The sequence below is a fragment of the Lynx canadensis genome, chromosome F1 (assembly GCF_007474595.2).
Source record: "Lynx canadensis isolate LIC74 chromosome F1, mLynCan4.pri.v2, whole genome shotgun sequence".
In the NCBI taxonomy this organism is placed as follows: domain Eukaryota; kingdom Metazoa; phylum Chordata; class Mammalia; order Carnivora; family Felidae; genus Lynx; species Lynx canadensis.
The window spans coordinates 68,334,269-68,347,524 of record NC_044319.2 but is presented as its reverse complement, the minus strand read 5'-3'; the positions used below and the strand labels follow the sequence as shown (position 1 = coordinate 68,347,524).

Genomic DNA, 13,256 nt, shown 5'->3' with positions numbered 1-13,256 from the left:
TCTGGCCGCTCAGCTTGGTTCTTTGCCCCCATGTCCCAACCTCTCCAGCCCCCGGCCTGCTCAGACCCCCCGCTCAGGCCGGAGCAGTGCCTGCCGTGGACGCCCCCCAGGCTGGCTGCAACCAAAGTCCCTTTGAGTCTAGTCATTTGTAGAAAGCGTCTCATTCGCTTAAAACATTTCAAAAGAAGAAAAGCTTGTCTTTCTTAGTTACCCATCCAGTTAGTTGCTTTGGAAACAAGAGGTCAGACACTGCTCTCCCTGTAGGTTAAATAATGTCGATAGAGGCTTCAAAACAAATTTGTTTGCTAAATGGTGATAAGTAGAAGGAAGAAAAAATCCCGCGGTATCCAAAGACGGCCTTTTTGCTTGTTAAAACGTGAATGCGGTCCAAGTCTGGCCGATACAGACAAGCGCACACGTCCCAAGCCAGCAGGCCCACGAGCTTGCGCGAAGTGAGCGTGTGGTCCACAGCCCGATCGAGAACCGTGGCGTTTGGATGCGTTTCCCGAGCCTCGTCCTCAGCTCAGTTCTGTCCTCACGGCGCCGTGACTGTCCTGTATCCTGCCTTGTGAATTTGGCATCAGTTACAACCTAAGCGCTTTTCCCGCATCGTTTCGCTGCTGTTACACCTCACTTTCCTGAACTTCGGGAAATTCCTGAGCCGCTGTCGGGCCGCTGTGCCCAGGCTCGCTCCAGCAGCCTTCGATGGGTGCTCGGGTGGGTTTGCCTTCACGGACGACGCCGAGTCTGACATCTTCGCGCGGAACGCTTTTCCCCCAGCCCTGCTATTTCCTTGGGGTGTTTTCTCAGAAATGGAACTCCTGGGTCAGAGGGTCTGAATATTTTGAAACGCAGAGTGTCATGCCTGCCCTCGGCTCTCCCCTGAGGGAGGGTAACTCCCCCCAAGGGCCCCGCTGCCTTCCCTGCCCGGTGCCTGAATGGCGGAGCCTTCGGGAACATTCCGAAGATTGTTTATTCCATTTGGGTAACAGGCTAGCAGCCAGTGGCAGATTGGAGCCAACTCTCAATGATTTATCGTCACCAGAACAGGAATAGCCTGTCGATATAAAAAGAAACCCACGGAAAATCCCCAACCCTTGTTTTCGACACTGGCTTCCCTCCTCCCTCCAAGCCCTTCCTGGAGCAGCTGACGTCAGGTGGGGCCGAGGGAGGTGACAGAGGGGAGCGGGGCAGCGGTGGCGGCGGGGTGCCGGCCGCGTGGTCACGGGGCCCCTCGGGAAGGGGCCTGACGTATCTTTGGAGACTCTGGCCCGCGAGTGACTTTCTCGGCCGCTGCGCCCTGGCCGTGGGCCCGGCGCACAGCAGCCTGAGGGGAGCCGTGATCGGAGATGCTTATCTCCTTCCTGCTGAAGATCTGCTTTCCTGTCAGATGAGTCACTTGTGCCCGACGGTGCCCACGGCGGGGTCTGTGCGGACTCACCAGCGTGGCCGGAGTGGCCCAGAGGAGCAGGGCTGCGGACGGCGGGGCAGCCCTGCCCCTGCTGAATGGAGGCTGCCAGCCGTCGGCCCCGCCGGCCGGAGCTTGACCCACAGGGCCGTTTTCCTTCCTCTCTTTTCCAAGCGAATGGGCCTGGGACCCATGGCGCACCTGTGCGCAGCCTGTGGCACAGGACCGATGACGTGCTTAGTGCAGTGAAGGGACACGCCTGGCCACGTGTGCCTCAGTTTCCCCGTTTGTAAGTGGGACCAACAGTACACACGTGTCCCTTGGCGTGTTTTTGAAACCCCCAGCTCTTCAGAGCGCCGTGCCGTGTAAGCCCCTGTGATGGGGTAGACGGCTCTCGCTCCTCCGAGCGGGAGGCCGAGCGGGAGGCCGGCGCCGGGCCCCCGGGGGAGCCAGCGGCCGGCGTTTCTCACTCGGGTCCGTCCCCGGGGCACTAACGGCCGTGTGCTTTGTCTTTGTCTGTCTCCGTGAAGGTTCAGGAAGACGTGGAAGCTGCCGGCCCTGAAGGAAGGCAAGGCCAGCACACAGCCGCCGTATGCTCTGGGGCAGCTGGTCCCCGAGAGGCCCCAGCCCAGGCCGGGGCTCGTCCCCCTCCTCTCTCCTCCCGTGAACCCCGGCAGCCTCGGGTCTGACGACACGTCGGGGCACGGCCGGCCCGACGCCAGGGGCCCCCGGAGCGCTTACGACGTCACTAACAGAGACTACTTCCTACCCAGATAGCTGGCTGGGCGCGCGGGGCAGGCGGGGGCCAGGCTGGCCCTGCCGTGTGCGGGACAGAGCGCCAGCCGGCCCCTCTCGGGCGCCGGCGGCGCGGGGCGGCCTCGCAGGAGGCGCTTGGCTTCCTGGAACAGGCGTGCGGCCCCTGCTGGTGTCCGGGAACCGCCCCTTCCCACACGCCCCCGAGGGGCCCGAGCCCACGCAGGCTCGTGGGTCCACCGTGCTGGACGCTCGGGGGAGCAGAGCCGGGTGTGGGCTGTGCAGGCTTGGCGTACTTGACCTGCTGGCCGTCCGCACGCCCCGCTCGCCTCCACGAGCTGCACCCTGCGGCAGGTGGGACCCCAGCCGCCGGCCCCCTGGTGCCCTGCACCGAGCCGCCTCCCAGCTGGAGTCCTAAGTGCCTTCAAAATCCAGTCTTCTCAGGTCCGAGGGCGGGGGAGAGCTCGCCTGCCTTCCCCACACCTGGAAACAGCCCAGACGGGTCGGAGAGCGTCTCAGGGCCTGGGGGTCTGAAGCGGAACCGTCCTCACCTCCTCACTCGCATCGTGCTGCGTGGGAAGGGTGATCCCGGGCACTGGCCCCAGTTCCCCGTCTGGACCCCAGGACTAAGGGAGGAGAGACGAAAGGAGGGGCAGGTGCTGGGGACAGGCCTCCTCGCCCCCCCAAGAACTGGCAGCGGGGGCCTCCTCCAAGGCGGCGAGGGGTTCACAGCCGCTTTGCTCCGCCTCCGTCTACTTCGTTTTCAGCTGAGCCCGAGGAAACAAGGGAAGATGGTATTTATGTGAAAAGACAGAAAGCAAGAATGTATGTTAACCTGCTTTTTACGAGAACTGCTGTTTGATGGTGAGAGGGCGCGAGAGCCCGCGTTCGCCCCGTGTCGGGACAGGAGTCACTTCGGTGAGGACGAGGACGCTCGTGTAGCACAAAACTGCGTCGAGGGGAAAAGGAGGAGAAAAGACAATTTTCCTTTTCGAGCAGAGTCAGGTTTCATTCTCCGTCTTGTTTTTTTGTCCTAAAACAACTGCCTCTTTTCGAACTTGGGGCGAAGCAGCTGTTCCCCCCAGGCAGCCTCAGGGGACACGCTGTCCAGCCCCCACCCCAGCCCCGGGGCACGGGGGGGGGGGTGGCCTTCTTACAAAGTCTGCTTCTGTGGAGCCTTCTTCAGTTCCTTGAATTCGGTTCAGCTCAGCTGGGATGGGAGCAGCGCGGAGCGCGTGGCCGTGGCCGTGCGTCCGGCCGTGACAACCGGGGGATGCTCAAGGTTTCCCCAGCAAGTGCCCTCCAGCAGCATGGGCTGTCCCAGGATGAAGCTGTGATCAGTCAGCCTTGTGGCCACGGCTGAAAACTTAGGAACCACAGACTTTTCTCATCAGCTACCTTTTTAGAAAAACAACCACCAGCACCAGACAGGCGGCAGCGGGGTGGAATGACCACGAATCGCTCGCTGTTCGCCGGCTCACACTGTCCCTGCCCCGGTGGGCGGGTTTCGTTGCCATGCTGTGGGCAGCTCTCAGGCCCTGATGTTGCTTTTGGCAACTGGTCTTAAGCCGACAGAAGTTAGGCAGGGGTTTGGTTGTTGTTGTTGTTTTTCTGTACCGTTTCTTTGAGAACAGCAGAAACGCTGTGAACGGGAAATACGAAAAGCCAGTGTGTGCATGAGAAAGGGTGACTCTGTGCCTGTGGGTCCTTGACTCTTCACGGGGCTCTACCCTGGTGGCAGGCTGAGCCGTGGGCGGAAGATGGCGATCCGGAGCTCTGGGCTGCTGAGGGCGCCAGTGCCGCTGTGATCCCCACGCTGTTACCGCTTTCGTTATTATTGTAATGAAACTGCCTTTCGTGTGTGTGTATTGAAGAGGGTTTTCTCCCTTTCTTTCTTTATAAGCTAGCGCAAATGAAGGAAGAGCGTTTTCCTCTGGGTTGTAGGCTGCTTGGCGGGCACAGGGGCCCCTGCCAAGCTCTCTCTCTGTGCCAGTCGACGGCCACCTCCCGGGCCCGTGACGCCTCCACGGCGATGTTACCCACCTGACACCGGCCGCCGCAGCGGTCACGTGTGAAATGACGGCCCATCCTGCCGGGTGGGAAAAGTTGAAAATGCCCTGGTTCCAGGTCAGTTAACGTGGTCAGTAATTCCTGTAGCATTAATGAAAATCCGTTGGCGATGTCCAGGGGGTAGCGATGAATGTGTCTGCAGAGCCTTTGGGAACTCCGAGAGCTCCTTGCTCAGATGGGGCCTTGCCCTTCCGTTTGCCGGGCTCCGGGCTCACAGAATCCCTGCCCCCCGCCCCGGGGTGGGTCACCATCATCACGCGTGCCGTCGGCTGCTGGAGGCCGCCTGGGGGTGAACAGAGCAGGCTGGGAGTGCTCATGCCAGGTGGGTTTCCTGCAGAATGTTCAAGAATGTCTTGCCCAGCTGAGCTGTATCGCCTCGTCACAGGCCCTGAAGCCCGACCCACTTGGGCACGAGGCTGGCAGCCGGCGTCAGGGGGAGTTGCCGTCTCAATCTGGAGACACGGGCACCGGCTGGCCCTTCCTGGCTTCCCCGGCTGCAACGGGGCTGTTGCTGGCAGGTGGGCCAGCGGGTTCGGGCTCTGCGCCAGAAGCCTCTGAGCGTCCCCCGCAGGGCCTCAGAGGGCCTCAGAGTTTCTATGACAACCTTAATGATTATCAGGAAATACTGCCAGTCTGCGAACGTCCCCGCTTTAGAAAGGAACAGCATGTAGCAAGGCTGTGCGTGCAGAAACCACACCTGGATGGCGTCACGTGTCTGTTAAACACAATACCTCAACTTTACAATGTGGTTGGTTTTTTTTGAGAGAAATAATAGTTTTAATTTTTGTGTTTATTTTTTACCTAATTGCCTGAAAGCAAACACCAAACGCTGATGTCTGTATGTGGGGCAAAGGGTCAGTATGATGGTTTTCAATATTTTTTTCTTTTTATCAGCTATTTTGTGTTTAAAGTGAAAACCGTAAGTGTCTGAAATAAATAATTTCTACAAATATGCTTGAGATGCAGTTATGCCTCGGGCACCGGGCTGCTTAGAGGAAGGACTTGCCTGATGAAAGGGGACAAGGGCTTAAAAGCGAGTGGAGCCCTCGCCCCCGCTCGCCCCGTGCAGGACCAAGTCGCCTCTAGAAAGAATCAGATAAGTCCAAGAAACAATAGCAATTTCTCGAAAGACTTTAATTGTACGAATGTTTCCCCAAACGAATCCCGGGGCTTCCGGAAGGGTGTGGGTGCCGGTGCCACGTTTACCGTCCCGGCGGGGAAGGAAGGGGATGGGCCGCGGCTCATCGGGAGGCTGTTTACTGAACAGGGGGCGTCAGCGGGATCACAAAGCTCCGCGGCCTCCTGAGCGGCAGCCTGGAACCGTCCCCTCTCGCAAAGGGTCTTTGGCAGGAAAACCCGGGCCGCAGCCCGCCCGCGCCTCCCCGACGGACGAGAGCCATCCCGCAGCAGCTCTGTGTCAGCGGCGCCAGGCTGGGGGCCCAGAGACTGGGTGGCTCAGGCTGCGAGCCGAGGCCCCGCGGGGCGCCCGGAGAGAAGCCACGGAAGCCACGGAAGCCACGGCCGCGCCTGCCCGGCCCACCGCCTCCAGGGCGCCACCGCCTCCTTCGAGCTTGGTCCCTTGGTCCCTTGGTCCCGGTCCGGCAGAAGGTGCCACAGGAAGCAGATGTCCGCGGGGGGCGGGAGGGGGGAGAAGGAGGTGCCCTGCTCTTCTCCAGGCGTCGCTGTCGGTCACAGTGCTCTTTTCCGCGAGACCCGGGCGAGCGGTGGGCGAGTCTCGGAGAGAAGGCCAAAGACACGCAGCTGTTGGAGGAGCCGCTTAGGAAGCCCTTCCCTGCTCGTGAGGCGCAAGGACGCCCGGCCTTTCTCGGGGTCCGCGAGCAGAACCGGCCACAGGCGGGAAGCCGCCGGCCTGTGTGCTCCTCAAAGGCCCCGAGCTTTCTTCCTTCTTTTTAATTCAAAAAGTTTTTTCTTTAAAGCGATCTCTACACCCCACATGGGGCTGGAACTCACGACCCCGAGATCGAGTCCGAGCACCCCGCCGACGGAGCCCGCGGGCGCCCTGAGGCCCCGAGCTTTCCGATGTGGCCCGGCAGTGCGGGGTGGTGGCAGGCGGGCTGGCCGTGGGGCGGGTGCACAAGCAGTGACAATCAGGGACCGTGAACCCCGTACCGTCCTCCAGATGCGGACCGGTCTGCGTTTTCGTTGCGGGAGCCCCTGCCTTCCGCAAACGTGTCACTTAGAAAACAAAACACCACCTCACCCACGTCCTGTTTCGTAACAAGTTTTAGGCGACAATCCACACGAATAGAGTTTTTTCAGTAAAATCGTGAAAGGTTCATACCATAGACGCATGAAATCCTCGGCTAAGGGTGCTCTAAGGCAACTTCAGATTGCTTAACACGGCCGCTCAGGGCTCACGGATCGCTCGCTGAGTCACGGAAGCTGCATTTTAACATTTCGTTACGCCTGTTTGAAGAATGGAATTGGTCAGGAGGACACTCTATTTCGGGCTTTGAGTTTCTGTTCTGCGCAACAGGGACCTTGCACCATTCGGTGTTGTGCGACTTCCTGGGGTGTGTGCCCAGCAAGAGTGAGGGAGAGGCCGGGGGACAGATGGCACCCTGTGTTGGCCCGCCCGGGCCCAGACCCGCACAGGTGCACTGTAGGGACTCCGTGGGTGGGTCTGATGTGGGCGCAGAAAGGTAAGTCGGTCCCCAGGTGGTTCTGAGGAAGGTGGTCGCGAGCCCCAGGGTGACTGAAATGTGGCCACTTCTAGGAGGAGGCGGGTGCTGCGGGGGCTTCACATTTCGGGACGTGGCGTCCTTCAGCCCGTCATTTCCGGGGACGGGTCCGAGGGTCTGAGGAGCTCCCGCCCCAGTCCCAGACCGCTGACTCACGATAGCCGAGTCCCCGGGCCTGAGTGGGAGCCCCCAGGTCCCCCTCTGCGCAGCCAGAAGTGAGGGTCTCTGTGCCGGAGGCCATGAGGCCGGAGCGGGCTTCTGTGGCAGCGTATAGTATTAACCGGAAACAAACTCTGTGGACAGCAGAGAGGGCACCGGCCACACTGGCCGCCGGGAAGTTCACGGCCCCTTTTCGGTGAAAGGACCTATTACAATTCGCTAATGATGGCGGCTGCCATTTGTGGACCGTCCCGCACATGCTGCACAAACGGGGTAGTCTCTCTCGGCCTCATGGCGCGGCAAGGTGAGCGTTCTCGCCAGCTTACAGACGAGGTGGCGGGGGTGAAGGCAGCAGCCCAGGACTCCGGGCTAGTTAAGAGGCTGAACGAGGGCCGCCAACTCGGTCTGCACAGTACCAGTGCTGTGTCCTCGCGTTAGGGGACTGGCCATGGGGACCACAGGGGGAGGCCGCGGGGAACGGGAGGACGCGGCCACGGGGGACACGGGAGGGGGAGGAAGAGGGGAAAAGCGGAGGACGAAGAAAAGGGGAAACGGGAGCGGGCGTGAGGCCGAGGGGACACGGGAGGGGGCGGCCCGGGAGGGGGCGGCCAGGGGACACGGGAGGACTCGGCCCGCTTGGACACGGGAGGGGGATGCCGCAGTGGACAACGGGAGGACGCAGCACGGACAAAACGGGAGGGGCGGCCGCGGGGAACTGAGTGGGCGCCCGGGAGGGGGCGACCAGGGACACGGGAGACGCTGCCGCGGGGGACCTGGAGGGAGGCCGCAGGGACACGGAGTAACGCAGCCACAGTGGACACGGAGGTGCGGCCGTCGGGGACAACTGGAAGGGGCGGCCACGGGGACACGGGAGGGGCGGCCACGGTGAACGGGAGTCGCGTCCCGCAGGACACGGGTCGCGCCGTGGTGTACAACGGGAAGGGGCCCACTGGACAACGGGAGGGGGCTCCCGCGGGGACACGGAGACGCGCCGCGGGCCGGGGACACGGAGGACCGCGGCCGCGGGCACTGTAAGGGGCGGCCCTCGGGACACGGGGACGGCCGCGGGGACACGGGAGGGGGCGGCCGCGGGGACACGGGAGGACGTGGCCGCGGGGACACGGGAGGGCGCGGCCGCGGGGACACGGGAGGGGGCGGCCCGGGAGGGGGCGGCCGTGGGGACACGGGAGGACGCGGCCGCGGGGACACGGGAGGACGCGGCCACGGGGACACGGGAGGGGGCGGCCGCGGGGACACGGGAGGACGCGGCCGCGGGGACACGGGAGGGGGCGGCCGCGGGGACACGGGAGGGGGCGGCCCGGGAGGAGGCGGCCGCGGGGACACGGGAGGACGCGGCCGCGGGGACACGGGAGGGGGCGGCCGCGGGGACACGGGAGGACGTGGCCGCGGGGACACGGGAGGGGGCGGCCGCGGGGACACGGGAGTACTCGGCCAGCGGGGACACGGGAGGGGGCGGCCGCGGGACACGGGAGGGGCGGCCGCAGGGGACACGGGAGGGGGCGGCCGCGGGGACACGGGAGGGCGCTGGGTGCCCACCACAGTTCTGAGCAGATGCCATCTCTAGGAGCGCGTGGCCAGTCCGGTGTGAGGTGCAGGCGGAGAGGCAGACTGTGGCCTCGCAGGGAGAGGCTTGCCAAGGGTGCCCGGTACACGCACTAGCCGAGCAGTTCTGGGACTTTCCAGAGCCTGGGAAGTCACGAAGACGACGGATGCTCCTGTTTTCTTTCACGCGCTGGGTTTTTTTTCATGAGCATGTATGTTTTTTCACAATGGAAGAAAGCTTTTCATTTAGCAGTTATAATCCCCCTGGTGCGGAAGAGCGGAGCCACGCTGCGTACGAAGAATGTTCCCGGAGCGTGAGGAGGTGCGGCCGTGGGTTAAACAAAGGTGGCGACGAGGCGGCCGGCGCTGAGGCTGGTGGGGGCGGCTGCTTGTGAGAGTCTTTCCAAAGCCCCGACATTCTCCGTTCTAAAAACTGCAAGGATCTGAGGGGCGATGTTTCACTTGCAAACGTGCCATTGAAAACAGCCCAAAATGAGTACCGACGTGTCTGTCTTGTCATTCACCGAGACCACGATGCACGCTGGTCAACAACATGCTGGTTGATACCCTGATAAACTGATTAGCTTTTTTTTTTTAAATTTTTTTAATGTTTATTTTTGAGACAGAGACACAGAATGAGCAGGGACGGGGCAGAGAGAGAGGGAGACACAGAATCCAAAACAGGCTCTGAGCTGTCAGCACAGAGCCTGATGCGGGGCTCGAACTCACGAACCGTGAGATCATGACCCGAGCCGAAGTCGGACGCTCAACCGACTGAGCCACCCGGGTGCCCCTAAACTGATTAGCTTTTATAGGCACAAGTGACGTATGTTTCGCTCAATGAATCCAACTCAGGAGTCCCGTTTATGAACGCAAATCAGAAGGCAATCTGAATCATTAAGAAAACATCACGTGGGAAGCACTGTAAGTCTGAACCAAGACGGCCTGGTGACTCATCCCATCACGATTCACAGCGTGGGGGCCGGAATTCCGGGGCCCCGTGTGGGTCTGGAGGTGATAACCTGCACTCTGCAGCCCGAATCCCCTCAATGCCTAAGAGTACGTTGACTGTCAGGGCCTCAGACCATCGCTCCTTCGAGGAGAGCCTCTCCCAAGCTGGGGAAAAGAGAGGCCCTCAGAGGCAACCTGCCAGACCCAGCACGGGTTTGACCGGTCCGGCGGTGGAGACCATACCTCACACCCGATCCCTACTTTCCCGGCCCGAGCCCACGAGGCTCACACACGGGGAGAGAACCCATTGGTCTCTGGACGTCGAACAGACCGGCACCGTTTTGGGTTTTATCCCCCGGTAAAAGACATAATAAAATTTTCACTGGACCATTTCTGTGCGTGCAGTTCGGTGGAGGCGGTACGTATCTTTGCACCGTGGCGTTAACGGCCTCGGGAGCATTTCGTCTCGCAGAGCCCGTCCCCCGTGCCATTAAAGAGCCCCCCACTGCCCGCCGTGCCCAGCCTGGCGCCCGCCGTCCCCCTCACCGTTTCTGTGAACTTGGGGGTCCTATACGTGCAGTCCTGCCACACGCGTCCCCTTGTGCCTGGCTCGTCGCTCCGCACGCACCCTCCGGGCCCACCCGCACCGAAGCCCGCGTCCGCGTTTCCTTCCCTTTAAGGCCGACTGCCGTCCCGTTCTGTCGTGAGCACACCTGGTTCTGCCCGCTCGTCAGTCCGTGGGCTCGTGAGTTGCTTCCACGCTTGACTGTCGGCCTGGTGTCGCTCTTAACTCGACGCTTCACTTGTTAACCAAAACCACGCGGCTGGCTCACACCCGTCACCCCGCTAGTGTGTGTCCTTCAAAGGTGGGGGATTCTGCGGCCTGGCCTGCTCTCCCTGCGGGAGGGGAGGGCCTCCGCCGTGACTCGCCCGGGATGAGCTGCCAGATTCTTCCGAGTGTGCGGATCTGGAGACAGGGGCCCCGGCCTGGCTCGGCGAGCTGCGCGGGACCCAAGAGCGGGAAGGTAGCAAGGAAGCACTTCAGCAACACACCGGGTCCTCACCTTGACGGTCCACAGGGTCGGAGCCCGACACTCAGCGGCCACAGCCTGGGCTCTCACATGCGTGTTCAACCTGGATCCTGAAAAACGTTACTGTGACCGCCGGGGGGTGGGGACCTCATTTTCAACGCGAGCTTCCTTTCGTTACACACAGATGGGAAGACACGACAGGCACTTGTGCCGCCAGGCCAATTATGTGAACGTTCGACGGGAATTAAAAATTGGATCCTGAAGGGCGCCTGGGTGGCTCAGTCGGTTAAGCGTCCGACTTTGGCTCAGGTCACGATCTCACAGTTCGGGAGTTCGAGCCCCGCGTCGGGCTCTGTGCTGACAGTGCTGAGTCTTGGGATTCTCTCTCTCTCCCTCCCTCCCCTGCTCGTGCTCTCTCTCAAAATAGGTAAACTTAAAAAAAAAACATTTGATCCTGAAGGACTCAACACGACAGCCTTCTTCTAGAACCTCAGTGGATGTGTTTGCGCACTTGTCCTAAACAGCACCTTCCACTGGGGGTGCTCGGCCACGGCTGGTGTCAGGATCACCTGGTACAAGTTTAAAAAACTATACATTTCAAGCTTCACCACAGACTGAAGCATCACCTCCCATGGGTGGGACAGGGGCACCTGTACGATTACAGCCGAGTAAGAGGTGAGGACACAGGCCACAGCTGTCCGCGCACAAGATGCCGAGGAAACGGGGGGGGGGGGGGGCTCACGACACTACGCCTGGTGCGGGAAGAAGCCAGACAGGTGCCCCGGGAGAAGCAAGTAGGATCGGGTCTGCCGGTGGGTCCAGCGGTTCCCTGCCACAGGTCAGCGATGACGGCAGGTGGAAGGCGCCCCGGGCTGCTGCCCTCGCCGCGGGAGGCACTTACAAAGGGCGGGATTCCCAAAACTAACCCGAGAGCAAAAACACTAGTTTTCTTGGAACGGTGTTTATTTGAAGCGGCACCTGAGGGTAAAACCTTCAGGAGGGCTGGAATTTTATACAATGTCTCGGGCATAAATGACTCAAGTGCCACACGTGGGTGCTGCGGTCACACACGTCCTAACAGCATTTTCAAAAGCTAAACGTATGTGTTAGTTGTGGGAAAACGGTAAAGCCCGCCAACAAGGTAGCCGGACGGTCAAGGACTCGACCAATGAGATGCCCGCCTGCAGCTTCATGAAAACACGGCTCAGGTTCTAGACGACGTTATCCAGTCACAGTCCGCAAACCGCCGAGGCGGCAGGAAAGGCCACGTTTCCAGACGGCAAGCGAGGCGCGCCATCGGGCCGCCTGCAGTTCGCTCTCCCTCCGCTAGGCGGCGGGCACGCGCCACCTGGACGCACGGTCATCGGGTGGCCGGCACAGAAGCCAGAGAACAGTCTGTGAGGCAGGCGCCAAAGACGTGTCGCGAACTGGTGCACGTGGCGGACAAGGGCGTCTGCCTTCTCCCCTAAACGGAAGGAAACAGGAGGCACGGACCTCCGACTGAAAAAGGGCATTTTAATAGAACAGAAAGGCTGCCCTTGTTCACAAAGCAACTAAAGACTATCTCAGATGCTCAGTTCTTCGGAATCAAGTGTGGTTTACTAACAATGACCGTTAACGAGTAATATTACGGTCAAATAATCCCTGCAACGACCAGAACGATTTCCCCACCCGTTCCAACTTCTACTCGCGGCCCCAGCCTCTGGCAGAGGCCAATAAATGACGGACGAGTCAGCAAAGAATAAAGGCTCTTTTTTTAAACACTTAGGAAGAAAGTACTTCGGAAAACTTAAAAGGACACTTCTCTCCCCGACAGAGGCGGCACACCAATACTCTCCTTTTTGGACACATGGTAACGCTCCGTTATTCTACTCCTACTTATTGAAATCCTGCAACTCCACTGGTTGAAATCCATCCTGATAGAAACAGCTGTGGTAGCAAAGTAAAAAGGAATGTCCTATAGGCCGGAAATGAAGTTACTAAATTCATCATTTTTTAAACGGGCCGGTGATGGAGAAGGGTCACAGACGGACGAAGCCCGAGGATGCCATATTCAAGGCCAGGGAGCACAAATTTGCTAGAGGACATGATCCTCTTTAGGAGGAATCGGAAAATACCCTGGGAGACCGGGGTAACGCACAAGGATGAAGACTATGGGCAAGTACTTGCATCAAGACAAGACGACAAAAAACCCAAGCACTCAGAGCCCGGAGTGGAAACGCATCACAGGGTTTCAGATCGGCGGGCCCGGGAGCCGCGCCCCCAGCCCCAGGAAGCCGCTCGCGACACCTGCTGGGCCGAAGTGATTCCAGGGCACATGGTGCCCTGAAGCCGGGAAGCCCCTGGCTTTCCTCCGCCGGGGAAGAGCCCAGCAGGCAAGCCCCCTCCTGACTTACTCCGTCCCTTCCTGTTACAGCCTCCCGTCTGGTTTGAGGGAGCTGGACCATTTACAAGCCCACACGTCTACCTCCCCAGGCGCACGAAGGAGGTCACGAGTCACGACTGCAGAGAAAGCACAATACCGAGCGTGTGATCGAAGCTTCATGAACACGTAACGCATCAGGTTTGCTGTCGAAATGTCATTTCGCTGCACACTCCTCAGTTGGGGGGCGGGGGCGA

General features: G+C 60.6%; 1 protein-coding gene across 3 annotated transcripts in view; it reads left to right on the top strand.

Annotated features, from left to right (window-relative positions):
• The window catches only part of IL6R (interleukin 6 receptor), a 51,997-nt gene that overhangs the window by 37,182 nt on the left and 1,559 nt on the right, over positions 1-13,256 (top strand). For 2 of the 3 annotated variants that reach the window (XM_030302325.1, XM_030302326.1), the window contains exon 10: positions 1,939-5,183. The exons of the other annotated variant lie outside the window; for it this stretch is intronic. In XM_030302325.1, the coding sequence (XP_030158185.1) occupies positions 1,939-2,185 (247 nt within the window). In that variant the 3' untranslated portion in view covers positions 2,186-5,183. Of the gene's footprint in view, positions 1-1,938; positions 5,184-13,256 lie in introns of those variants that run through there. 3 annotated transcript variants of the gene reach the window in all.